Here is a 27,836-nt window from a genome sequence, read left to right on the forward strand (position 1 = left end):
TCGCGTCCGTTCCATGTGTGCCTCGTTATCTCGTCAGTTGGCTTGTATTTTTCAACCCCAATTCCAATGTAGTTGGGACGTTGTGTTAAACATAAACAGAATACAACGATTTGCAGATCATGTTCACCCTGTATTTAATTGAATACACTACAAAGACAAGATATGTAAGGTTCAAACTGATCCACTTGATTGTCTTTAGCAAATAATCATGAACTTAGAATTTGATGGCTGCAACAGGTTCTAAAAAAGCTGGGAGAGGTGGCAAGAAAGACTGAGAAAGTTGAGGAATGCTCATCAAACACCTGTTTGGAACATCCCACCTGTGAACAGGCTCATTGGGAACAGGCGGGTGCCGTGATCGGGTAGAAAAGGAGCTTCCCTGAATTGCTCAGTCATTCACAAGCAAAGATGGGGCGAGGTTCACTTCTTTCTTGAAGTGCGGGAGAAAATAGTCCAACAGTTTAAGGACAATGTTCCTCAATGTACAATTGCAAGGAATTTAGGGATTTCATCATCTACGGTCCATAGCATCATCAAAAAGTTCAGCGAATCTGGAGAAATCACTGCATGTAAGCGGCGAGGCCGAAAACCGATCCATCCCTTCGATCCCTCAGACGGCACTGCATCAAAAACCGACATCGACGTGTAAACGACGTGATATCACCGCACGGGCTCAGGAACACTTCAGAAAACCAATGTCAGTAAATACAGTTCGGCGCTACATCCGTAAGTGCAACTTGAAACTCGACTGTGCAAAGCAAAAGCCATTTATCAACAACACCCAGAAACGCCGCCGGCTTCTCCGGGCCCGAGCTCATCTAAGATGGACTGAGGCAAAGTGGAAAAGTGTTCTGTGGACCGACGAGTCCCCATTTCAAATTGTTTTGGGAAATTGTGGACGTCGTGTCCTCCGGGCCAAAGCGGAAAAGAACCATCCGGACTGTTATGGACACAAAGTTCAAAAGCCAGCATCTGTGATGGTACGGGGCTGTGTTAGTGCCAATAGCATGGGTCACTCACACATCTGTGAAGGCACCATTCACGCTGAAAGGTACGCACAGGTTTTGGAGAAACATAAGCTGCCAGTCTTTTTCATGGACGTCCCTGCTTATTTCAGCAAGACAATGCCAAACCACATTCTGCACGTGTTACAATAGCGTGGCTTCGTAATAAAAGAGTGCAGGGACTAGACTGGCCTGCCTGCAGTCCAGACCTGCCTCCCATTGAAAATGTGTGACGCATTATGAAGCGTAAAATACGACAACGGAGACCCCGCACTGTTGAACGGCTGAAGCTGTACATCGAGCGAGAATGGGAAAGAATTCCACCGACAAAGCTTCAACAATTCGTGTCCTCAGTTCCCAAACGTTTCTTGAATGTTGTTCAAAGAAAAGGTGATGTAACACCGTGGCAAACATGAACCGTCCCAGCTTTTTGGGAACGCGTTGCAGCCATCAAATTCTAAGTTAATGATTTTGCTAAAAACAGTACAGTTGATCAGTTTGAACATGAACTATCTTGTCTTTGTAGTGTATTCAATAAAATATAGGTTGAACATGATTGGCAAATCATTGTACTGTTTTTATTTATGTTTAACACAACGTCCCAACTTCATTGGAATTGGGGTTGTAGTTCCCTGCTTTCTTTGAGTCTGTGTTCATTGACATCACTTGTCCTAAATTTTGTCGCATATTCTCAAGTGGTGAGTGTTTTGTTTATTTGTGTTTCCTTGTTACTCTGATTTTTGATTTTCCAAGGCCTTGTTAATTTAGTATTTAGATTTTTTTCCATGATCCTTGTCTGCCTTTTGTAAGTAAGTACTTTTTTCAAGACCGCTGGACGTGTGCCTCGGGTCCGCCACCTTTTGCCTGCTAACTGCGGACGTGTTTGAGTGAGCCAAACGCTCAACAGGCCCACCCACCCGAACATTCGGGCATAGAAAATGTAGAGAGGACACATTGCTCTTCTTTATAAACTGGGTCAACCAGTGCACCCTCTGCACAGGCTCCCTTTGGTACATCTGTCATCTTTACATTTTTATCTTGTACATGTGTCTGCAGAGATGTTTGCACTCGGCTATTGATTGCTGTCAGGCATCTTTAAATTCTGCTTGTTAATCAAAGTAAAAAGTAAATGCTACGAAGTCAAAATAATCTGGAGAAAGGATGACAAATTGCAAGATGAACATCATTCTCTTGTTTGGGATGGTCCCGTCTGAACGAGCAATAAATATTTGACGGCAACGCGCACGGCTGGCTCTGTCAACCAAGATGAACGTTTGTCACCCATCGCATTGTGGAATTGGCATGATCTGCAATAGGGTTGAGGTTGTAACTGTGGCAGCGTAAACAAAGACGAGAGGGTGGTTGGTGCACAACGCAAGTCCGAACTCCCACTTAAAATAAACCCACTCTGTTAGGTTTGTAGACCTAATGTCTCATTAGCGCCATTAAAACATTTCACAATGGAAAATGCAATCTTTTCAGTAACGTGATGATTCTTGACCATGAATAAAAGGTCAATTTAATCACTTTTTTTCCTTTTTGGGCACGCAGCTGGCCTTTGTGGTGGCTTGCCCACGTGACGCCATCTATTGTTGTTTAAAACACCCGCTGCAGAAATGTGACGTGGCGCCAGTTTTGAGTTTGTGTTCGTCATTTTTGCTTGCGTGCGTGTGTCAGTGTTTTGCAGTGCGCTCTCTGGGCTGGGTGGAGATGGCCGAGGAGGACTTGGCGCCGGGCAAGAGCAGCGTGGCTGTAAACAACTGCATCCGGCAGCTGTCCTACTGCAAGAACGACATCCGAGACACGGTCGGCATCTGGGGCGAGGTGAGCCTGAAGCCAGCCAATATGGTTGTACTTCATTCCTGTTAATATGGACACCGTTTGCTATTATTAGTCGCGACGCGCTGAAATAAAAATTCTTGGCCAGAAATCGAAACACCGCAAGAGATTTTTATGCCAATTGTTAGTCAAATTCCATTTATGGCTATGACTGTGCATTGGCCTCACAAAAAAATTCTATTTGTTTTCATGTCAGTGGATATCGATATATATCACAATACAAAACAAATCACTCTTTTTTTTTTTTTTTTTTTTTTTTTTTTTTTTTTTTTTTTTTATTTAACTCTTAACCTTTTGATTTCAATATGTATTTTCTGTCAAAAGTTGATCGTGACGTTGAACATTAAAGAGATTGATTTCAGATGGGCGATGACATCATTGACGGGAAACGGCGGAAATGTTGGACAGCGTGGAGTTGTGTTGGTTGGGAAACTGAGGGCGGTAGTTTCCCTGTCGGCTGCAAACGTCGGCGCCAGTTGCGTCTCTCTGCTGATGTGCGTCAACCAAACTCGGCGTGGTGCCGTTGTCGACACACGATTGGGTCAACTCGCGTTATTACCGTGTGTCAAAACGTGGACGAACGCAATCTTTGGAAGTCTATTGACTGCGTCTCAAATCTTCACCAAGAAAAGGTTCTTTCCAGAGATCGGTGTGTCTTGTTTTATGGCCAGCCCTAATGAAGACTGATGAATGAGCGTCGTAGCCGCTAAACTGTGAGACCGGGACGCCCCCGGAGCACGCCGCCTCGTCGTCGGTTCGGCGGCGAAACTCTTTTGGCCGAAAAGCGAAAATACACTTTGGGGCCATTTTTGGCCAAAACCTTTGGGTGACAGAAATTTAGGCCATCCTTACTTATTAGCGTAGTTGTGTCACTTTATGGACAAGTATTGGGACACGTGGCCAGCACACCTACAGGAAGTGAACACACAAAAGAAGAAGGCGTTGCTCCCCACTTTCGATTTGGTTTTGGAGTGCGTCTTGAGTTGTATTTGTGTGTTGGCCTATGTCTATAGCGTCCATTCAACCTAACGGGTTAATTGATAAGGGGCGTGTCACAAAACCTTCATATACAGCAGCTCGCACCCTTTGGCGACATTGAAACTACATGCTTAATGAATCCGCTTGCGTGCGTGCGTGCGTGTGTGTAGGGGAAGGACATGTACCTGTTGCTGGAGAACGATATGTTGAACCTGGTGGACCCGATGGACCGCAGTGTTCTTCACTCTCAGCCAATCGCCAGCATCCGCGTCTGGGGCGTTGGCCGCGACAATGGCAGGTAGGTTTTCATTTTTGCAGATGACACAAACGTATTTTTTTCGCAGGCGGATTTCCCTGTACTGAAGGCCAAAACGAATACTGGTTTAGATCATATTTCAAAATGGTTAGAATTAAAAAAGTTATCTCTCAATGTAAATATTATCTTTACGTTAAAAAGCAAATCATGCTCAAAACTGGACTATCCATCGGAAATTTCTTATCTTTCTTAAGTTTCCTTGGAGTCTTTATAGACGAGAGTTAAATTCGGAAGAGCCACGTTCACCTCGTCAGTAATAAAATATCTAAGTCCATTGGCGTCATCTGTAAATTGCAAAGTATTGTCAATCAGAAAAGCCTTAAAGCTTTTTATTGCAGCTTCATATATTGTAATGTCATATGGGGAGATGCGTATCCTTCCCACCTTCATAAGCTTTTTCTTTTGCTAAAACGTTTTTGCAGGATCGGTGACCGTGCTGCTCATGCAGCGCCGTCTTCAAACACCTTAATCGACTTTCGAGATAAATGAATCGAGAATCTGCATATTCCTCCACAAAGTTCTGTCTCCGTCAGCTCAGTTTTCTTTGCCCTTTCGAGATTTTTTTCCCAGCTCGACACTGATGTTCACAACCTCAATACTACATATGCAAATTGGTTACGTCTCCCGATGTTCGGCACGCAGCTCTGTCAATTTTCCATAAAGCGCACGGGGGCCAGCTATGGAATAAACACATTCAAATCTCAGCTCAGTCGACTTCACTAATTCATTTGAAATCCAAGCTCAGAACATCTCATCAATTTGACCCTTTCACCTTTGATTTCTATTTTATGCTTATTCAACTAAGGTTTTACTTCTTGTATACCCTTACGAAGGTGAAGGACAATCCAAACACAAACAAACCTCGCAGCCAATCATTATTGACCCGGCTGACACTGTTGCGGTGCAGCAAGATAACCACTAGAAGGCGCTGTGTGCAACAGTAAGGGACTTAATACTCACTGTCACTCTACCAATGAAGTCAATAACAGAAAATGTGACACAGCAAACATAGGACAACATCAGAGAGCAGTTTTGTTTCAAGATATCTCTGTTCCAGCCCTGTTGTTGCATGGAAGAAACGCCGTTGAGGTCCAGTACCACGGCAGATATTTAAAAATGGTACAAATCAGTGAGGTTGATATCCTTCACAACTTTGCAAATAGAAAGGCACTACGATTTGTGTTCTACCAAGATAAAATGTACTGCCTGCTCGTGTATGTCACACGTTACAAAAAAGTGCAGCGTAAGAAGATTTAAGACAGTTCCCAGATGTATGAATAAAATCTCTGACATTGTTCAGTTCATCAAAATCCACAAAGGATGATCAATTCCAGGACACGTCACATCCCACTCGTTACAATCTGGTCGAAATCTCTCGGTTTCGTAATTGGGGGACGAAGTTCTGTCTCACTGCTCGGAGCCGGCGTTGCGCCAAGGCAAGTGGCTACTTTGTTCTCGAGCAGCCAAAGTAAAAGCATCATTCATATTTTCACTCGTGGGGGGGCGAATTCGTGCGTGTGGCACGTGCAGCGGAGACGTCTGCAAACACAAACGGCCCGCGTCGACAACTTCGCCCAACATTCGTGTAGGGCTGCAGATAGGGAATATTTTTAGAATTCTACCAATTATTCCATATATGAATCGAGTAGTCCTCTACACATGTATTTTGCGTACTTAAACACAATAACGTGCATGTGAGCTGCAGGTATTGTTTTTGTCCACTTGGGGTTGTCATCCTGCAGTATCTGTGTTTTTGAGTGTGTATGGCTTTAAAAGGTGGGGTGAGTGTCACGGGTATCAGCGAACGAGAGTGTAGAGTTAGCCGGCTGTTGACGGGCTAAGCCGTTAGCGTGTGTGCGCATTGAGTGACTGGGCGCAACTTGCGGGCAGCTGCTGTCTTTGTTTTCTTCTTACGTGTTTGTTCAATAAGGCGATTGAAAGTGCACCGGCGGCTTGCATCTTTATGTGTCTATCCTCGACCACTTGGGGTGAGCCTCAATACCTTCTTTTTTTCTTTCTTTTTTTTTTTTGCCCTGTTTGGCTGTTAGGTCAAGCAGAATGGAAGATTTGTATCCCTTTTATCCCGGAACAGTTTTACTGTGTCACAGTGGAGTTTTTAAGCTTCCGCTGTGGTTTCTTCGTATTATAATTGAAGTTTATTGAGAATCAGAGTCGATCAGTTGAACAGAACAAAGTTTCTAGAGGGGAGAGAGAAATTAAGACAAAAGACAAAGTACTCATTGTAAACAGGACGAGAGAAGTAAGTCATTACATCATCTCCAATAAGGAAACATTAAATATGAGTGTTGCATGGGGCTGTAGCGCTCCACCTTGTGAGGGAAGGACAGGACAAGATAGAACAGGACAAGGACAGGAGGAGAAGCATGCGGGACCAGGGTCGTGAACCCGGCTGTACAACTGAAGTGCGGTGGGATTAATCATGCAAAATAGAAAAGTCGACAGGACGAGAGTATAAGTGAGGGGATACACCAAGCGATTTGCATATTTGAGTTATTTGTCGCAGTAAGTGCGTGACCCCATACCCGGTGAAAGAGTCCCAGGGGTGTGTGCCTGCGGACACGTGCAAGTGAATTGACACCGTTTTACATGCGCAAAGACCGACACGAGTGTCCTGCAATTGCTGTGGCCGCACCGCAGAGGCCGAGGACCCCGCCCGATCAATCGAGGGGCGGGATCGGGCCCAGGAGTCCGACCGAGAGCGGCCCGGCTGAGGGCCGAGCGACCCGGGGCGGTCCGCCGGCCCCACTGAGGCTCCTCGACAACTGGCCACCCGGTGGGGGCCGCAGGGACCCACTGCAAGCCCCCCAGATACACCCCCCCCAACTGTAGGGCCCGCAATGTAATCAGTCCCCGCCCAGCCCAAGGGCGGGAGAGTGTCCCTTGTTTGTTGGAAAGGAGGGCGGATAGGGGCACCTGACAAGGGAAGGGAATGGTAATGTGGGGGGAGGGGACCCGGGGAGCAGCCGCGGACCATAAGAGGTCTGCCCCAACGCCAAGCAGTCATCCAGGCGCACCACCATGCAAGTGAGAACCCACCTCGCCCTCTGTTACTATGACTGCCAGGTCCCCGGCTGGCCAAGAGGGCCAGGGGGCAGGGCTGCCGGCACTGCTGCCTAACAGCCAAATCCCCCTCACCCACAAACCCCCCCCCCCACCATAGATGGGTGTATGTGGTGCATTAAAACATGGGGAATGTGTGCGATGCTTTTAAAATCCAGGGGGGCAGGCGGGGCGCACGGACCGGGAAACAGCGCAGACATGCTGAAACCCGGTCCGACACACTCCCGATCCCATACCGGTCCCACAGGAACCCTTTGATATGTATATGTGCCCAGATGTGATTAGTGAGAAAAATATATACAGTGAGTGTGTGCTAAGTGAGTGATTAAGAGGCGTGGCTCCTGCAGGGCCCATTCGGCCGGACAACCACCGACGAAGAAAACCGCCGCAGCACCGACCCCGGGACTCCCCCCACATTCCCGCCAACACCCACTACCCACCCCCGAGTGTGGGAGGTTGACCCCCCCCCCCCCAACCAGGCAGGGACAAAAACCCCACAGCAGGCCCCGCAGCCCACAGGGGACAGCCCGGCTCCCCCACGGGAAGAGGAAGAGGCGACCGACCGCAGCGGGACGCGAGGAACTGAGAGAAGAGGAGGAAGAAGGCCCGAGGAGCGACAGGGGGGCCCCACCGCCCCCACCGGCAGCCAGAGCGGGGGACCCAGGCGGGCGCCAGCTGGCTCCGCTCCAACATCCACGGAATACCAATACTTTCTACCTAGCAATAGTAGGCCATATGACATTAGCTAACATCGATACGTTATCTTCCTTGGTGATGGGAAATGATCCCAAAGTTTGGAGATTCCTTGTCTTTTACGTTTTTTTTTTTTTTTTATATAAATCAAATTATTCAATGATGTAATCAGTGTGTCAATGTAATGAATTTTTTGGAATAAGACCGCTAAGAAATGGTTGGCTTGGTCGTTTAGTTTTACGCTTCACACACAGCCAACTATTTGCATAAAAGCAATTAAAAAGTCTGTTTTTCAGAATATGTCCCCTTTAAAGGAAGGGTATGCAGTTTTCAAAGTGCTAGCAAGACTTTTTGAACGTAGCCTCACGTCACTCCCCGCCGCCCTCGTGTCTGGCCAAAGCCGGACATTAGCCAGGCCCCGAGGCTTATTCGTGTTAGAAAGTTATAAAACGCGAAATGTTACCCGTTTGATCTTGTATTTTTGGGGAATGTGCAATCAATTAAAAATGTAAGAGTGGTGATCGACTTACCCGACGACCCGGTGGGAACAGTGACGTCGTGTTGACGATGGTATACCAAGCCCAGCCGTATGCGGCCATCCGCATATTGGACACCATAAACCTATCAGACAGGTTCACCCTTGATTTGGCTCCAGCTGTCCAATTGCTTCTTTTGAACTTTTTGCTAACTGGAGTTCAACAGAAGTATTAGCGCGAGGCTGCTGTGTGGCAGACTAAGTGTGCACGATAAAATGATTGACGCACTCTTTGGTCACGCCTCGTCTCTAAATTCTTCGATTGGATATTCTTCTTGTGCTGTGACCAGTTGTAAATAGAATTTGAGGTATAAAATGGGGTCAGAGAGGGACGATTTATTTTTTAAAATCCTTTTAATAATAATCTACTGGCAGATCATCCAGACAGTTTTAAAATATTGTATGTGACAGTTTTCTTTGAGACTGCAAACTCTACCTTTAAGACGCAAGTAATCACCAATCAATTGCACACAATTGAGAGAATTCCTAATCAATGAACAAATTATGCCAATGCCTACTAAATATTTGACTTCAAATGTTTGTTTTAAACGACGAAAACAATCTAAAATGCCTGCCTTTTTAAAAATGTGACGATTGCAGCTCTGTCACACAGGAAAAACGATGCAGCGCAGATGCCCACCACTTCGTTGCTCAATAGCTGCAAACATTTCATTTCGCAATTTTGGCAGCCAAACAACTCCATTTAAAACGAATTAAGTTGTGCTCTGCAGTTACAGTAAAAAAAGAGGCCTCATGAGTTTGGATGTCGTCACGGCAACATTGCCGCGACACTCATAACGCAAGACTGCAGAGTTTGAAAGCACGCACGCACACTTTTTGAAGGCGCTTGCCCCTCCCGATTTGTGAGACAAATGATGGACCTTGTGCTCCTCAAGTATTTCAACTTTATTTGTCGCATTCTTCCTCTTCGGAAACGACGGTAACATCTGGAGAGGGAGGAGGAGGAAGGTTCGTGGGGAGGGGCTTGGCCGAAGGAGGGCAGAGGGGGATGAGGCGGACTGAGGCGGGGTTCCGCTTACTCCCGGCCGGGTCTGCGGCATGCCGCGCTCGTTCGCAGAGCGTCTCAAGGGTTTCTTACAAAACCATTGTGAGTATTTGTTCCCACGTGATTGTGTTTTGTCGTAGTAGTAAGGGGCAAAAAATGATCTGAACGGATTCTGATTCCGGGCATGTTGGTGTTTTTGTTGTTCTTTTACAGCAACTAGTATGTGGTAGGGTTTGACTAAATGAGGGTCTGTCTGCTACTGTGGTAGATACAAAATGCAGTTGTTTGTTTTGTAAATATTGCATTATTGCATACGTTCTTTAGCGATCTGGAGGAAGAGGAACCCGCAGGGTTGATCACATGCAGGTGCACGTCTGCGTGCGTGCCGTCTGTGCGTCTACCAGCTGCCGCTCAACTCATTATTCCAAAAGACATTTCTGAGTCCCACATCAAGCTTGACATTTTGGCATGTGATGAGGTGACTGTTTTGGAAATGAGATAACCCCCCCCCCCACACACACACATGCACGTGCGCACACACTCTCGAACTTTTATCTTTAGCGCTCTTCTGACTGAAAAAGTTCCCCTCATTTAAAAAAAAAAAAAATTATTATTGTTTTTTTTTTTATTTCTCTACTTTACAGTTCATGTGATTTTCACGTACGCTCTTAAACAATTTTTCTCCTCTCTGACTCATTTCTTCTGCACATCTTTCCCGGAAAACCACAAGTTTGGATTTGTATTCATGGTTGTCTTTGTCTCCTTTTTACTGCACAACTTTATTCCAGAGGAATTTATTTTTCCCAATAAATGGACGTTTCCTCCAAGGATGTTGTGCTTTCACTTGCATGTGTTTATTTTTGTTGCTCGTTGGTTTGCTTGTTCACAATTTCCTGGAATTCCTTTGAAGATGGCTTTCCACAACACATTGAAAAATACATTTAAGGGGAACCAGTACTTTTTAATTGTTTGCATACACATAGTTGGGTCTTTGGGATGCCTGCTGATCCCAAAGTGTTAAATTACACAACCAAGTAAATCTTTGACCTGAAAATGTCTAAAAATGTCTGTGAGCGAGCCGTTATGAATTCTGTGAATTATGTTGTCACAATTAGCCGGCGGCGGATCGACGCAGGCACGATTCATTTGCAGTCTGGACGCAGCGGGTTGAACGCTTGCGCAAGCTGCACCCCGCGTCGTCATGGTAACAGAGGTCATACTCTGCTTTCGCACGAGACAGAAAGCCGAGCGGTTTCAACCAGAGTTTGACTGAAGCGGATTTTAGCCGTGCAGCAATTCTTTATTGTTGGTCTTTTTTGATGGAAGAATGTCAGAAACCTTTTGTTAAGACACTGGCGACCTGTTTTGAATTGTTAATAGTTGTTAAACAATGTCTCATTTCAAAATCTCATATGAAATATAAATATCCTTTCTAAAAACGGTATGAGTAAAGCGTGTGTCAAGGTGTGATGCAGTTGTGTGTGTTTTGATTCCAATTGTGTTTTTGGCAGCAACTATTTAAAGATGCTAATGCACATTTAACATGTTCCGATGCTTTTTCTTTGCCGTCTTGTGGTTTGCTTAATGTAGGGTCCTACTCTTCACTTTCCCGCATTTGTTTTTTCTGATGATGAATATTATCTGTTCCCTTTTTTTTTTTTTTTGGTATAGGAATTAGTTTCTAAATATTTGCCAAGAAAAGGCATCCGTGTTTGACAATCAATAAAAATGTTACTGTGACAATTGGCCATTAAAAAACTGTGGTCTTCTCCTAACCTTTTCATTCTCCCTCCTGGCTTCCGTGGATGCAGAGAGAGGTAAAGGCATTCCTCCTCTTCTTCGTCTCGATATTATCTTCATTTCTTATTGTTTCATTTCCTCTGGGCCCCCCCCCCCCCCCCCCTCTTCAAAGTGACATTGTATAACGTGAACACATTGTAGACCTTGAGGAAATGAAGGCGGCCACCTCTGTCCTTTTCTGTCTGTGCGTCTCATCTTTTTCAAGTATGTACACAGTCAGAGAGGAATGAGAGGATGTTCCCAGAGGAGCCAGACTCTTTCCGCCTTTTAACGGGCAGACCTGCGTTTCCTCTTCCGTTGTCCACATTGAAGCACAAAGCTCCAAAGAGTTGACTGCAATGTACCTTTATTGCGTATATTTGCCAGCACATTTGTGCGTTTCTTCTCGATGGGGGTACAATACGTACATTTGCTGCCTCCGTGTTACCTCGTGACAGGGATTTATTTTTTTTGTTTCAATTTTTTTCCAAATGTCTTCATTTTGTTTTTTGTTTTTTCTTTTGGGGGGGAAGAACCAGCTCCCAAAACGCTTTGTGGTGGTTTATCTGTGCTTATTCAAGAATTCTTTGGGTTTCAAATAATAATCAAAGTAACAATCATTTGAAATCCATATTTTTCAATTCAATTGTAACGGGCTTGAATTCTTTGTGGATTTCCGCTCTTCACCACCGTGTTCGCCTTTTGAGCTCCACTCGGCCCAGCGGGCCGTCGTCCCCTTCGGACGCTCCATTCATCTCGCTCTCACGTCACGCTGCGCAATCCATTTCGAGGGTCCATCTACCTGGCCTGTGTGTGTGTGTGTGTGTGTGTGTGTGTGTGTGTGTGTGACTATTGGACCAATAAAGGTCAGCTCATCTCTCATCTGTCTTAAAGTGCCGGCAGTCCCAACATAAGTCGCACGTTGTTATAACGCATTCGTTCGCGGGTGCTTGGGCCAAAGATGCTTGGTACAATTTTACGGGTCCACTTTTGTGGGAGCAATATAAGAAATGGCCTTTTCTGTTCCCTCTGCACGAAAACCCTTTGGATGAACTCTCAGAGTGCGCCACGTTGGCTCACGCTCATGGTACGCGAAAATCACTGAATTCGAGGTTGAGACCGTCTCAAAGTTTAAGACACGGTAACATTGTACAGTGTCTTGAACCTTTTTTTAGGTACAGTACATTTGTTAAGTACGATTCAGTTGTATTTAACTTTGAAGTAGAATACATCTGCATTTAATCTTTTATCATTGTTTTTGATAGACATTATTTGTTTCACTTTTATGTGAAATACATTTGAATTGCATCATTATTAAAGTACTTTTTGTATTTTCTTTAAGCTCAGTTACAGTACAAATTGCATAATGTTACAGTGGCTTACAATAAAAAATGATCAATACGTTTAGCTAATACTAATACTAATTAATAGCATTAAAGCTATTGACACTACGGAGGTTTTTTATAATGATAGTGGTACTTTTGAGGTAGAACGTGGTATAAAAAGTTTGAGAAGCACTGAATGAGAAGATCGATTGTAAACCAGGTCCCTCATCAATGATCTTGATCAATCGAGTGGAAGCTGTTCGAACTGCGAGGCGGGGATTCCATCTCATCTTCCGCTTTTACCACCTGTGCATACGATGGCCAGTTACGTTTCTCGTTTGACTCCTTCCACCGAATACATTTGGTACTGTATGCTTCTCCTTTTCACAGGGACTTTGCGTACGTGGCCCGGGATAAAAACACGAGGATCCTAAAATGTCACGTCTTCCGCTGTGACACGCTGGCCAAAGCCATCGCCACCAGCCTCCATGAGATCTGCTCCCGGGTAAGCCGTGGCATCAAACATTGTCCCAGATTATCGCGCTACTCGCTTGAAGTGTCGGCGCCCTTTGCACAATGCTCATTTCAGCGGAATATTGTAATACAAATTCCTCCTATTACAATATTGCAAATTGTCTAAACCGTTAGTAATGTTGAGAATTGCCAGCCGTTTTTGTCAACAACCCCCTTTGAAAATAAAATGAATAATAGTGCAACAGTTTTCATTAGCGTCTGATGTCAAAACTAGTTATCCATCAATTTGTTACGTATTTGTGATTAAAAAAAAAGAGGCGTTTATTCATTTATATGGTCTTCACAGTCCTAACAAACCGTCACTACTACGACGTGGCCTGCGACAAGACGCAGTTTGACACCTCCGTAATCTAGATTATGCGAGTTATGAGTGGTGCAAAACATTACACGACAGGTTCAGGGATATGAATATGCGGTCTTGTCTGCCTGCCTGTCTGTCTGTCTGTCTGTCGATCGATCGATCTATCCATCCCTCCCACATTCAGATTATGACAGAGCGAAAGAATGCCAAAGCAATGGCAGGAGGCTCTCTTCAGGACAGGATTCAGGCGGGACTAGATCTTCCTTTACAAGGTTGGTTCTTCAAAAGCACGATCGTCACTCGGCACCGAACCATTTACTTTAAATGCCATTTAAACCTTTTGCAGAATTCCCCACACCAAAGACTGAGCTGGTGCAAAAGTTTCAGGTGCTCTATCTTGGAATGATGCCGGTGGCCAGACCTATAGGTAGGTGTTTCCCTCAAAAACACGCACGCACAAGATTAGTTTCATTTATTTCAGTGAACTCGCGTTTATCGCGAGGGATACATACCTGCTGTAGATGAACATCAGAGATATACGGGGCCGTGAAAACTTATTTGGCCCCCTTCTCAAATTCTTCGAGTTTTACATAGTTTCGTAAGACACATCTCACCCAAATGAACTTAAAATGCTGTTTTTGAAAGGTGATTTCATTTATTAAGTAAAAAAAAACAAAAAAAAAACCGGTTCAAAGTTACCTTGGCCCTGTGTGAAAACGTAATGGCCCCCTAAACCTAAGAACTGGTTGGGCCATCCTCATCAGCAACAACTGAAATCAAGTGTTTTCTAGAACTGGCAATGAGTCTTTCACATCTCTGTGGAGATATTTCGGCCCACTCTTCCTTGCAGAACTGTTTGAATTCAGCAAAAATGGAGGGTTTTCGAGGATGGACAGCCTTTTGAAGGTCATGCCACTGCATTTCAATCGGATTCAAGTCTGGACTTTGACGAGGCTGCTCTAAAACCTTCATTTAGTTTTTTTAACCCATTCAGAAGTTGACTTGCTGGTGTGTTTTGGATCGTTATCCTTTTTTCAGTCTTTTGTCCGACTCGATTTTGTCGGAACAGATTCTGTTTAAGCGATTTCTTGATGGAACAGTTCTGGAGGTCATCAGGCTTTGGTGTGATCGGTGAAAATGAATGAAAAATTGTGATTAGCCACAATTAATTCATGATTTAACAAGGGGGGTAATTACTTTTTCACACAGTCAGGCACATTTGAATAGTTTTTTTTCCCTTAATAAATGAAATCATCATTTAAAAACAGAATTTTAAGTTCACTTGGGTTACATTTGTCTGATATTTACATTTGTTTGATCTTAAACATTAAAGTGGGGAAACTGTCGAAAAATCTAAGAATTTGAGAAGGGGATCTATACTTTTTCATGGCACTGTGCAGACAGCATATGAAAACATTTTTGATAGTCTTACCACTCCTACAAGCTTTAAATATGTTTGAATTTGTCACACGCACTCAACGTCTTCCTATGTGCTCGTTCTCGCTCGCACAGTTCCCCAAATCAGAGGCAGCGCTTGCTTGCTGCAAGCTGTTCGTCACTTCCAGGCGATGTTTGCTGAGCAAATCAGACACAAAAACAAAAGAGAACTAAAAATGGTATATTTAAACAGCAAAATGTTTCCACAAAAATGTATAATTTAGTCGAATAAAAGTCTGCTAGTTTAATGCAAACTATAATGTGAAACGCCTTACGCTACGCTAACTATGAACATGGAAATAGAGCACAACAATACAATTCTCTCTGCCCTGTGGGAAAAATAACTAATATTGGAGCTTAGTCGGCCACCGTCTCCGCCTCTTCTTCTTGCTCTTAATTACGCTGCCACTCTTCCAGTATCCCACAGTGCTGCCCGGCATGTTGGGGCACAAAGTGGTGCTACACTGAAGGCGTCCGAAGTTTGGACTTGGCGACGTAATGAAAAGTGTTTGAACTAACATGAAAAGCGTTTATATGTCAGAAATGTTCGTAAGTAATACGAAGTGCGACTTAGCGGGGCTCCAATGATGAACCGCGATGTGGCGAGGGAACACAGCGCTTCAAATGTGGCTGTTACCCTTCCGATTGCAGGCATGGACATACTGAACGGAGCCATCGGCAGTTTAGTGGGTACTTCCAACAAGGAGGACTGGACTCCGGTGGCCCTCAACGTGGCCGACGCAACGGTCACCATCAGCAAAGACGAGGTCAGTCACTCGTCAGACTGAGCTTGAAATGTCCAAATATTTAACAACCTCATCCATTCAAAGAAGAACCGATTATGAATCTAAGATGAGCAGCCAAAGCTCATCTGCTCCAATTATTAAGAGGCAGCACCTGTCTTTTTTTTTTTTTTTGGACATGAATCTTGATATTTGCTTTGTGTACAACATAATGGCGCATGTTGCCAAGCAGGATGAAAAGGAAGTGCTGGTGGAGTGCCGCGTCCGTTTCCTGTCTTTCATGGGCGTGGGACACGACGTGCGTACGTTCGCCTTCGTCATGGACGCCGGCGGCCATCGCTACGACTGTCACGTGTTCTGGTGCGAGCCCAACGCCGGCGGCGTGTCGGAGGCCGTTCAGGCCGCTTGCATGGTGAGTTGCTGGTGGAGATGGCTGCCTTGACCAATCAAGGAGTGTTGAGTTTTTTCAACTTGATATCAATGCTGGTTACCTTATTTTTGCTCTTGACATTTAAAAAAATATTTTAAAAAAACAAAAACAAAAAAAAAGCCCTTACATTTTTTGGGTGGATTTAATGTGGTGAAAGTTGGACCCTAGAACACATCACCTGCGAGCGTGGGGGGTTCAACCCGACAGATTCCACTGGCACCCACGCACGTCAACTAACTCACAATGACCGGGGTCATCAGTGTCTCACACACACACACACGGACATGGCTGCGCTCAGCTGTCATTGACATTGTTTTCTGTTGTCCCCTCCTCTTCCTCATCCTCGTCCTGTCAGCTGCGGTACCAGAAGTGCTTGGTGGCGCGGCCGCTCTCCCAGAAGGCGTGCGGCTCGTCGCCGCCGGGCGACTCGGTGTCCCGCCGGGTGTCGACCAGCGTCAAGCGTGGCGTCCTGTCCCTCATCGACACCCTCAAGCAGAAGCGGCCCGTCGCCGAGTTGCCGCAGTGACCGGGAGAGCGCCGAGCGCCGCCGACTCCCTCGGCCGTACCCTGTGCCCGGTCGCCACGGTAACTACCCACATCGCTGTAGAAAGTACCATAGACTCCTGTAACCATGGAAACACAGCTAAGACCCTCCAGAGTTTGGTTTTGTTTAGTTTTTTCCTGCCGAAAGCAAACCGCAAGACTCAATCCAGCCGACGACGACGAAGACAACGCGAGAGCGCTTTCGATGCGATTGTGAACGGAGACCCGTCTCGCGTGCCCATTTTGGCCCGGCTTGTCTGCGTTTAACGGCTCCTCCCCCATAGACGTCAAACATGCGCAGACGCCGCCTTGAGCGCCGACTCTTACGTCGCCGCCCGCTTGCGCTTCGGGTGAAAGTGGACGGATCGCTGAAGGTGCTCGGAGATGAACCGAACATTTTACCGTCCCAGCCCAAACTCACCGGTTTTAAACTGACCAATAAAAGTTGTTTGGAATCATTCACTACTCACTAATCACGATATAGCAAACGGAGTAAAGTGGACTGTCGGGTTTTTATCAGTCAAATGAAAAATAATAATTTTCAAACACTACTTGGACGTTAATGTTGTCTCATAATTACAATAGATTGCTGGTGGACCTTCTGTATGAAATATAGATTGAATAAACAGAGTAATATTGTATTGTTTTAAGCTGCACGTGTTTTACAAAATGAATACACACGAAGCACTTTTCGACCATCTGTTTTGTGATGTGTTGCTCTACTTCTATCGAAGATATTTTCGCGCCACAGTTATTGAATTTTTCTCATGCTGAAAAGCAGTCACGACCCCAGAAACGGAAAATCCTTTTCTCTGTATCAGCGTGATGCATTGTGGGATATTTTGCTATTCTAGTGCCCATCGGTTGTTCACTACTTTTCAAGATTTATTGCAGGTTACGTTGAGGATTATCTGTACTCCTGTATTATTCGCTGAAAAGCCAAAGCACTAATATGCTTTGGCACCACCTGGTGGCATCACGGTGCCAAGGCACTATGTTGGAGTGAGTTGAGTAGTTTCATAAAGGGATACGTAGTGCTAGCCGCCGCCTTGCAACTTCTGTAGGCGATGCCAAACATTTTAGGGAATCGTGATTGACGTGCGAGTGATTCTGAACAACTTTGATTGGATTTGGCTGTTCTAATGGCTATCAAATAGAATTTTCGGACTTTTTGCCCAATAGTTATTGTCCCGTATGCGCATAATATTGTGAATTTCGGTGGTGAAACCAGCCTCCAACCTAAAACTAAATTGCCCTGAAGTAATGACGGTAATATCTGTTCGGTTTTTTTGTTTTGTTTTGTTTTGTTTTTGTTCTCCCCCCTTTCATACAATGTAGGCTTCCCAAAGATAAACGGCAGCAAAAGCAGTCAGAGAGGAACGCGTTGCTGCTCGTCTCGTCCGTCCGTGATGGTTGCCGTTATTCGTCGTGAAATTGATATCAATCCCTTCAGATAATAACGATAAGTCAAAATAAATTAAATGTAAACGTTAGTGATATTTATTCCGAAAATCCACGTCGCATATACATTTCTGGATCTGGTTATTATAGAGTACTTACTTACAAATATTTCCGTATTTACCGTCACTATGGCAGTGTTGCATATATTGGAAGCTGCAAACACTCATGAAAATATGAGAGAAATTACATAAATTGCTTTGGTGCTTTCGGTAATTATCAGATTAAAAGTGACACACGTTGTTTTTGGTGCCTAATTTGTAAATATATTAGCATGTATGGCAGTGGATGAATGAGCGGAATTCAATTTTCATTACTTTGAAGATTGTCGCTTAATTTTGCCTGCCTCAGTTTCTCTGCCACATCCAATATGGCGGACACAAAGACGTATGGTAGCAACGGGCCAAACTGCTCAAGGCGGTGTCTACGTGTATATGTCTCACTCTTAATGAACACGCGGAAGACTCCAAAATGACGGCAGGAAGGGAAGTACAATGAAGATGACTTCAATCGACGACGCGAGGCAACCAAAACGTGTCACATGATCGTGTCACATGATCCCGCATGAAACGTTCCTAAACGAGCAACACACGAGAGACGATACTGAAGGAGCGAGAAATGGCAGACGCTTGATCTGGATGGTCAAAAGAACAAAGACAAGCGGTGACCCTTCACCTGAAGCTCGGCCTCACGTACTCGTCGGCGCTCGCTCGGATGATGACGCACGATAGCCGCGATGGAGGAGGCCGCACGTGATGGGGGGGCCTGACGTTCGGCCCCCCGAGCTGCTTTCACGGCCCGCAGTGTGGCCGCCGCGCCGCCGCTCCGTGATCCACATGCTGGAGGACATGCTGCTCCCTTTCAGGACCCCAGCCGTGTGCTTTTGTACTTGTCGCTATCATTTCGTTCACATTGTGAGAAGGAAAAAAGCAAAATCCCCCCCAATCGCCTCCTTTTTTCCGGACCATATTGAAATGTGAACGGGTTGGCAAATGTATATAAAAGTCTCCATGTAAGGTAACATTTGCCATTTATTGTTGTCATACGCTATCCCTTTCGTTTCAAATGTCTTCACTTTTCTATTATTTTATTGAAATGCTTTTTTTTTTGAACTTACCCAATGGCCAAAGTGTAACATATAACCTGTAGATAAGAAAGTTGGAGAGCAAATAATGACCCCCAGAGTTGTCGATGAAGTTGACGCCTGATAAGCGATTATCTATGCATTCTTTTCATGGCAAGAGTCGTTACAAAGCCTTGCATGCCCGTGGACGAGCCAGAGAAGACTGTATGTACTGAACAGAAATATTTTTATTTTATTTATTCTATTTTATAAAGGTATATACTGATTTTATTCACGGAGGCCGGCGAAGTTTCACTTTGTGTGATTGTTTCAGTGTTCACAACGCTCCGCAACAGGCTGCGCTTTGCAGAAAACAAAATGTGCAACTATACACGGAGCACTGGGAGTCTTCTGCTGGAGGAGGAAGAGGAGGCGCCGCAGAGGACTCCCGGTGTCTCCTAACAACACACACGCCATTCCCCGACAGTGGATGCGTGGGCTCCTGTTTGCCGCTCACTGATTTGTACGCGTTCTCGATGTAAGCAATTGTGAGAATAAACGGCATCTTGAAACGGACCGCAGTGCTTGGCGCATCTGTCTGCTCTCAAATCGCCAACTTGTGCCGATACCATTCTCGACGAGCCGTTTTATTTTAAGACATCATCAAATCCGAAAATTGTACTTCATTTTTATGTATTCATTTATTTCTTTTTTTTCAGGGGGGGGGGTGGTTTCGATCTTCCGCTTGCGTCTTTTCTTCAGCCCTCTCCTCTTGCGTCCTCCTCCCACACCCTTGACCTCTCCTTGACCTTTGTCCCCTTCTTGGTCTGAACCTGCCAGCAGATTCATCTTGCTTCCCTCCTCCTCCGCCCTTGCTTGTCCAGGCAAGAGTCCGTTCAGGAGGCCTTTGGCCGCGGCCGTCGCCAGCACTTCCTGGACTGTTTGCATCTTAGTTGGATCCGCCCGGAAACCGATGGAGGATTTGTTGTGAAGGTACGACTTACTACAACGCGCAGGGGAAAACGGAATCAAGGAGACGTATACGAGCACACGTGACACTGAACGAACCGGGTGCGTGTTTTCGTTTGCGTAAGCAGTGACTCTTTTCTGTGCGCCGTCGAGCCCCCCTAACTGCATGATGTAGTTGTGCTAGAGATGGCCGAGCTGTTATTAGGATACGTAAGTCGCAATTCCGGTCAACGGCGCTCGTGCCAGAAAGTGGAAGGCCCAGCCCGTTGTCGTCACGGGGCTCCACCTGGCCAAAAGATGTGCTGAAAGACACTTTTAAGCGAGCACTTTCCTTCAAACCAATTTCATGCATTGAGAAACAAAATACAACAATGACTTTGGTTCAACTTTAAAATCGATCGTGCACATTTATATTGTTTTTAATCTATATCATACCCGGGTACGTGTCCAACTAGAGTAGATCCGCCCGAGCACTGAGCAAATTTCCACATTCGGAACCGATGCGTTGCGAGATGACAATCTTTAAAACACTTTGAGGGTCTTCGTTGCGGCATGTTCACAAATGGGACATTGACATGAGCAGAAAGTGGAGCAAACCATTTTTTTCCCCCCATAATTCCGAATCCACTGGGCATTATGACGAGAAACTTTGTGACTGTTTCTTTGCGTCTTTGCATATCTGGAAAAGCTCTATACGAAGCCAATGTATCATCCGTAGTCTTATCAGTGGTAGTAGTTGTCAGGGGCGGGATGCGGGTATCGCAGCTTTTTGGGGCACGTTTTCGACACCCGCACTCAGTACGCCCCACCCTCTCTTTTGCATTTATGCCGCAGGCTGCTAGAAGCTGGCCCGCGGCTTGCACTACAGGTACAAAAGGAAGCCTAATGCAGCCTTCCCACATATGAAAACGCTCAATTTGCAATGTGCGCCCTGACTCGTTAACTGCTTTGAAATGAAGAGAAAAAGAGCAAATACGATTTTTACAGCGTAGCATTTCCGCCATGGGTTGCTGCGGGACATTTTGGAGTGCGTCACTGGGGGGGGTCTAACTCGATATTATAAGGGATTTAGATGCACCTACATATACTTTAATATTTGTACAGTTTGTTTGCTACAGACAATGTCCATGACGATACTTGCTGCCGTTTGCATGATCAAATGGTTAGTTTCTGTTATTCATGTGCAGTTTTCCATTGACATCTGCATATATTATTCATGTACATTTGCCACATACACTTTTTTTGAATATGATTCTTGTGTGCTGCTACTGTCTGCTTTGCTGCTGTAAAACTGGAATTTCCTCATTGCCAGACTAATATTGTTGTTATTTTGCATTTTATTCTAGTCTAGTCTTTCAACATCTGAAACAAATTGCCCTTGCGGTCTGACATATTTGTTGTATTATTATTTAAATTGTGTCTTTCTTTTGGCATTCGGCATGTGTGCGCGCGCTGTGCAGACACCCAAGCACCCTGCAGTCGCCTCGGCATCACACTCACATCACCCAACACGCACCCGCGACCGTGCTTCGTCCACGCACGCACGCACGCGCGCGCCCTCCGCCGCCGTCCGCTTGTCGGGACGAGCGGCCGTCGGTGACCGGAGAGGGTTCCGGCCTGAAGAACCCGCAGGCTGTTGTGTCTCCATTCGCCCTGAGGGAGCAGCACAGTGAAAGCTATACTGTACGTTCATCAGCGCCACACACAGAACTAGCTGGATTACTTACTGTAGATCACAGAATGAATTATATCTGGATAAAGGTGCACACTAGCGAACAGATATGAAACGGATTCAGGATTTTTGTTTTTAACTAAGTTGACAGTTTGGGCGATTTTGTGAAGACGTACTCTATAATTGGGGGGGGGGGGGGGGGAAGTTATTTCCAAATGTAATCATTAAATATTCCAGTGTGTGTCGTGAATCAAATGTATTGTTAGACTAACATCAGAATTGCCTTCGCCAATTTGGAGCATTTTCAGAAAAAAGCGCAAAACCAACTTGTTTCCTTGATTCAACCTTTTTGATGACCAACAGCTGGATGACTGAGAAACTGCACAGACATTTGTACAAGCACTTTTTTGTTTTGTTTGTTTTGTTTTTCTTTTTTTTAAATGAATATTATGACAGCAAGTTAAATGACTTTGGGAGTTGTATTTTTTTTTATTGAACTACTGCAATCAATTATAACTAATAATGCATTTTTTTTTAGCATTTGTTTTCCAAGTCACATGATACATTTTCCTAGCATCTTAATTCGGCAGAGTTAGTGGGCGCAAGTACAAAGTCAATAGTTTGTCTTGTAAGAAAATGAAGTACACATACTGCACAAGTGCAACAGAAGAGCTGGGGAGAGGCTGCTGTTTTTTTTTTTTTTTTTTTTCTTTAAACCCCCCCCACACACACACACACACACACTGGTAGCCAGAAGCTGAGCTTTGCTAAGGTTGTTTCCAGACTTTGGCATGTGGCAGTTCCACTTCTTGTCCCGAATCTACATTATCTAGAGTATGTCCTGTTTTGGACCCCCGTTACCCTCCCCCCTGCGTAACGTAATTGCCTCTGCATTTGGTTGTTATCGTTTTTATGGCTCGTTTTGAACGGAAGTGAGGCCAATTGTGGCGAAGCTTTCGCGGGCCACGTGCTTTCAAATGATGTGGATCTTGCCCGCAGGCCTCCAGTTTGACCCCCGTGCTCAAACTTGTCCATAGGCGTTTCGAGTTATTTGTTATGCGCCCTGCGATGGCGCGTAGCCCGCCTCTTGGCCAAAGTCGGACGGGTGCTATGGAGAATGGATGGATGCCATTTATTTGTATCCATTCACGTGATCGCTGACTCCATAAGCGTCCTTCTCCTGCACCCCTTGCTCCCTAATGGAATCTGGCTCATCCGTAGCAGTGGACCAGAGCCTTCATCTCCCACAATGCTCTGGGGCACTGCCGCCTGTAATTGTGTCAACATCTGGTGCCGTGAATGATTATTTGTGAAGGTTTTGGTACTCTCAGCACTTTTGTTTACAGTCAATGAGATGCCGTGGCGGGCCGTACATTTGGCACCTGGGTCCTCGGTGTGGACTTAACCCGACTTTATCCACCTCTTGATACTCCCGCTGTCACATCGCAAGTACAGAAACGCGAGATAACAGCATGCAACTGTGCTACCGACATCATCTGGAGCATTTATCTCATGACATGACATAAAAGAAACAAAACATTTCAGAACATATGGCATAATAACCAGAGATGCTGATTTATTCAATTACTTTTGCTCTGATCAACCAATCAGAGGACAGAAAAATGCTGACGTCATCGATGGCCCTGTTCGGACAAAATGGAAATCTAATTGGTTCCAAGCACAGTCCCATTGCTAATATCGTTACGTCGGCCAGCACTACTGATTCTGAAGGTTAGCGAGCCCGAACAGAAGAGGCTGAAATCTGATTGGGCAAACACAATAGTCTAACATCCACCTCTATCAAGAGAAATCGATCTCACATTTGAACTATTGATGAAAAGCAGACATTCCTCGTCAACGCCCCCTCGGTCTGCGAATGAGTTCCATCGAGCGAACAACAGCAAACATCGACAGTGCCCTCATCTCAAGCGCATTTGCTTCTATGCCTTGGAGAAAATCCAATACTGCGCCATCACTGTCAGTTGAAATGCCTTCCCGATGATTTAATACAGAAGGCAAAATCGGTGCGAGTGACAGAATGCAACTGGCCGTGAAATCGCATTTATTTACGCTGCTCGAAGCAAAACGGCGGCCGCGCTCGGCTGTGGACGGCGAAGGCGGGACAGCGCATCTGCATTGGAAGAATGCTCGCCGCCTTTGGCCTTGACTTCAGTTGGCTACTTAATGCCACCTGCTTGTTTTCTTTTTTCACGTTGCTCAAACTGCAGTGCCTCTGAGTGGTGCTGAACAAATCGGTATTTTGATGTTGCGCTTGACAATGTTTGACAAAGAACTGGTGATGGAGCCGCTGCTGGCGTTTCGTGACAGAGCCACATCGCTGTGCGTTGACCTGAATGGCAGCAGTCTGGGGGGAGTGCTAGATTTTTCTAACACTTGATCCACCAGCTGCTCATTTTCTTCGCCACACACGGAGCACGTGCGGTACAGCGCAGTCCGAACCTGGGGGACTTAAAGGCAAAGACGACAAGGACAGACTAGTATACTGGCCTTCCCAACCATCAATCAAATCAAATTCAAAACGGGGCAGACACATTGGCGACAATTGAGGTGAACAATTGTGTTGTGCAAATGTGTTCTTTACAATCTAAAACGTGTTAGGGAGGCATATATTTTTATTCACATAAATACACCGACATGAACTTCATGCTTGCAGTCTCCGCTCACATAAGCAACAAAGACGTTCTCTTTCCTTTAAATTCTTTCTTGATGGCTTGCAGGCAGTAAAAATGACAAAGAAACTCCATCTGTTTAGGCACACTTTGAAAATGTACACAGATTGGCATATGCAAGATGTTTTTAACACGTTCACTGCCATTGACGGCTTTAGAAGTCCAATGTCCATGCTAACTGGGAAGGCTGGCAGTAAATGAGTTCAACGGTGTTTCTCAACCGACACTTAAGCAATTTAAAAAATGCTCAACAAATATGAAAAACAATGCAATGAAGTTATTTAAATGGTTTAGCTGTTGTACAATTCAGAAATGTAACACAAATTCCACTGGGGAAAAAAAATTGTGACCACTAAGTATGGATTCACACTTGATGGTTCAAGTCACACAATTCCGACACAGAATTTTTTGCTGTTGGTGGCACAATTTGAATATTCGTCTTCTGTCATGGCAGCGTAAATAGAAAAAAAAAAGAACCCTGCAATAAATAAGATATCCTCAGATCAGAATTAGGCCTCGTAATGTGGATACAAATCCGATACGTGTCGGTCATCTGCCAGTGCAACTGTAGAAAACGCACAGATCGGATATACGCCATCCTGTCAACACCAACTTGATGTTATCGAAAACATTGATGGGTGACCTATACGCACCCGCGTCAGGCCAAACAACACAAATAAACGTAAAAAAAGAAATGTAAACCACAGCAAATGCACAGATAATGAAATATGGTCTTAGTATGGTACATGAGAGGTGTGTTCGTGATTAAATATAGGCAACATACTTGAGCTGGTGGGTTAGCTGCATTTGTGTCCTTTTTCAATTAAATACGGGAATGAATAGAGAAAAGACACTGCCGGATGGTCTATCTAAATTAAGGTTTAGTTCCAATTTTGACCATTCAGCAGTCATCGGCGTTTTTGCTGCTATCTGCAAATTTGTAGAAGTGAATGTTATCATCGTTATTGTCCTCTTTCAGAAAAGATTGATACATTTGAGGGATGTTTGGCGTAAACTTAAATCTGAGGAAACACGATTTCTGTAAAAAAGAAGTACGCAGAAGTAATCGCTGCCATATCAATCAGATCTAAATCCCTCAGATTCTATTTCAGACATAAAACTTTAAAGCAGTCTCCTGATCGATGGATCTCCTTGTTCATGTGTTCCGTGAATGCAAACAAAGCCATCGGATACATCGCTTGAAGGCTGGGCTGATTGTCCAAGTCGTCGCATCTGGACTATCTTGACGTGCAGTCGAAAGTGCTCCCTCTGTCCAACAGACATTGATTTGGTCTGCGTGCGTGCGCTCGTACGCCCACTTTAAGGCGCGGGCCGGTCGTCGTGCTTGCTGAGTTTCAGTTTCTTTCGGTTGCTCCGGGACACTAAACCACGAGCAGCAGATTCCAGTCTGTCGAGAAAAGGAAATGTTTCTTAAAAATCACGTACAGTATATCGTATATGGATTTCCGTTTACAATTTCTCTGACTGCCAACAAAAGTGAGCAAATATAAGAGCTTGGACATTTCCCTGCTAGCTAGCCAGCCTAGCTTAGCTTGCTTTAGCTCAACTCAGCTTATCTTTCGTCACGCGCGCTTCCTTATTATCTGCTTGTCTATTTAGCTAGCTATCATAAGACAGCTCGGTTAGTGAGCTAACTAGCGTTTCTTATCTGTAGATATTCTTAGTTTATCTTAATTAGTTCCTATCATGTTAGTGTTATATACACTAACTGTAACGTTTAGTTGAGTTATATTTGGCTTATACACACTGAGCTCCAATAATCCGAGTTTTGCTCATTTTAGTTGGGCTTATTCTAGCATGATTTAGCTCTGTTAATTCAACCCATCCCATTTAGTTGCTGAAGTGTTGTCAGGAACTTGTCAACGAGAGTCGTCACGCGGCTCCGTGTTCGCGGTGGACGGCGTCCGCGGGGTCACCGAGGTCAGACGACGAGGACGGAGGAAACACCGCCGTGACCTTTACGTGCTCGATCACGGAGTCCCGCTCATCCAGACTGAAGAACGCTTCAGACAAGATGCGCACATCTGCAGGACTTGAGCCTCAAATCAACACTCATCTTTATTTACAACACAAATTCCGTCTCATTTGTTGCTCACTTTTCACGTCCGTTTGTTTCAGTCGCTCCTGCGAGCCCTCGAGTTGCGACGCGCTGCGATCGGCGCCGCCGCGGTGGCCGCACGGGCCACGGTCAGGCCCGAGAACGAGCCCGCCGGCGGGAGGTCGGCGCCGGCAAAAGCGTAGCGCTCGCCGCCAAGCACGTGCTCCTGTCCTGCGCGGAGTCGCGCAAACGTGCGGTGAGTACAAACGCACAACAGGGCCGACTGTCTCTTTTCTTAGACCGCAGCGTTTGTTTCGTTTCCCCTTCTCGCCAACCTATCACAATTGTCGAAATTTGCTACTCATAATAAATCGCATCATGTCAGATTCAAGATTTTCGTGATTTTCGTTTTCCACATGAGCCACAGTCATTTTGTCGATGCACACTCATACGGTGACAAAAAAACATATCATGAAGAAGATCAGCAAACCTCATCCGACCCTGCAATTTTCCAAACGGCCTGTCGGGATTTCGGGCCCCGTGTGAGCTGGCGCCTATCCCGGCTGACTTTGGGTGAGAGGCGGGGTACGCCCTGGACCGGTCGCTAGCCAATCACAAGGCAGATACCATTGACTTTCACACCTAGGGACAATTAGAACACCACATGCATGTTTTTGGAACGTCAGAGGAAGCCGCAAGCGCGCCCAAACCTTTAAAAGTGTGCCGAGCGCTAGGCTGTCGTTAGTTTTCAGTGGCGTGCAGCTGTGTTGCATTCAAATGCGTGGCGTAGAAGGATACCGGATTTAGCGGCAAGAGACGCAGGGTGTCCGGGAGGCTCTCCCTTGGAGAACGGCTGAGAAGCCCGGTCATCGGGGAGGGGCCCGGAGACGGATGAGGTGGCTCGGGCATCTGGTTGGGATGCCTCCCGGTGAGGTGTTCCGGGCGCGTCCCACCGGGAGGGTCCCCCGGAAAGTGGCCGGGGGGAGGGAAGTCTGGGCTTCACCCAGAAAAAAACTCCACCCGGCGTTGGGTGGAGGTTTATTCAATAGTTGGTCGCTCGTATGTGTGAAACGGAGCTCATCGAAATCCCTCTTGTCGCCTTGCACAGACTGAATTCTTTGTATCGTGCAGGCAGGGAGACTGGCGGCGTGCGTTCACGATGGGCATCTGAATGCATTTCCTTGATTTAAGGGGCAACTCAATGATTTCTCACGTGATCACGGCGCGCAAAAGAAAAATCCTTTCTTAGTTTACTTTTCACGTTCCAGTTCATTCAAAGATGCGCTTCGATAAATGGAGCTCAGTTATTAAACGGATGCGAGGCGTAGAAAAAACGTTTCGGAGTCATCGGGTCCGTCGCGTCACGTCACGTCTTTTTAAC

The 27,836-nt window shown here is 45.5% G+C and overlaps 1 protein-coding gene across 9 annotated transcripts in view; it reads left to right on the top strand.

The window, feature by feature from the left end:
- LOC133403871 (amyloid beta precursor protein binding family B member 2-like) overlaps nt 1-27,836 on the top strand; it is a 77,327-nt gene that overhangs the window by 38,494 nt on the left and 10,997 nt on the right. For 5 of the 9 annotated variants that reach the window (XR_009768741.1, XR_009768746.1, XR_009768745.1 and 2 more), the window contains 10 exons: nt 2,682-2,828; nt 3,992-4,119; nt 12,947-13,061; nt 13,576-13,663; nt 13,738-13,818; nt 15,480-15,595; nt 15,804-15,983; nt 16,357-16,586; nt 19,909-20,058; nt 26,252-26,711. Coding sequence is in view for 1 of the 9 variants with exons in the window: in XM_061679235.1 (XP_061535219.1) it covers nt 2,682-2,828; nt 3,992-4,119; nt 12,947-13,061; nt 13,576-13,663; nt 13,738-13,818; nt 15,480-15,595; nt 15,804-15,983; nt 16,357-16,527 (1,026 nt within the window). In the remaining 8 variants the exon portion in view is untranslated. Of the gene's footprint in view, nt 1-2,681; nt 2,829-3,991; nt 4,120-9,465; nt 9,555-12,946; nt 13,062-13,575; nt 13,664-13,737; nt 13,819-15,479; nt 15,596-15,803; nt 15,984-16,356; nt 19,357-19,905; nt 20,059-26,251; nt 26,712-27,836 lie in introns of those variants that run through there. The other 4 variants (XR_009768743.1, XR_009768744.1, XR_009768748.1 and 1 more) reach the window with 4 other exon arrangements.

Source organism: Phycodurus eques, chromosome 6 (genome assembly GCF_024500275.1).
Source record: "Phycodurus eques isolate BA_2022a chromosome 6, UOR_Pequ_1.1, whole genome shotgun sequence".
Classification (NCBI taxonomy): Eukaryota; Metazoa; Chordata; class Actinopteri; order Syngnathiformes; family Syngnathidae; genus Phycodurus; species Phycodurus eques.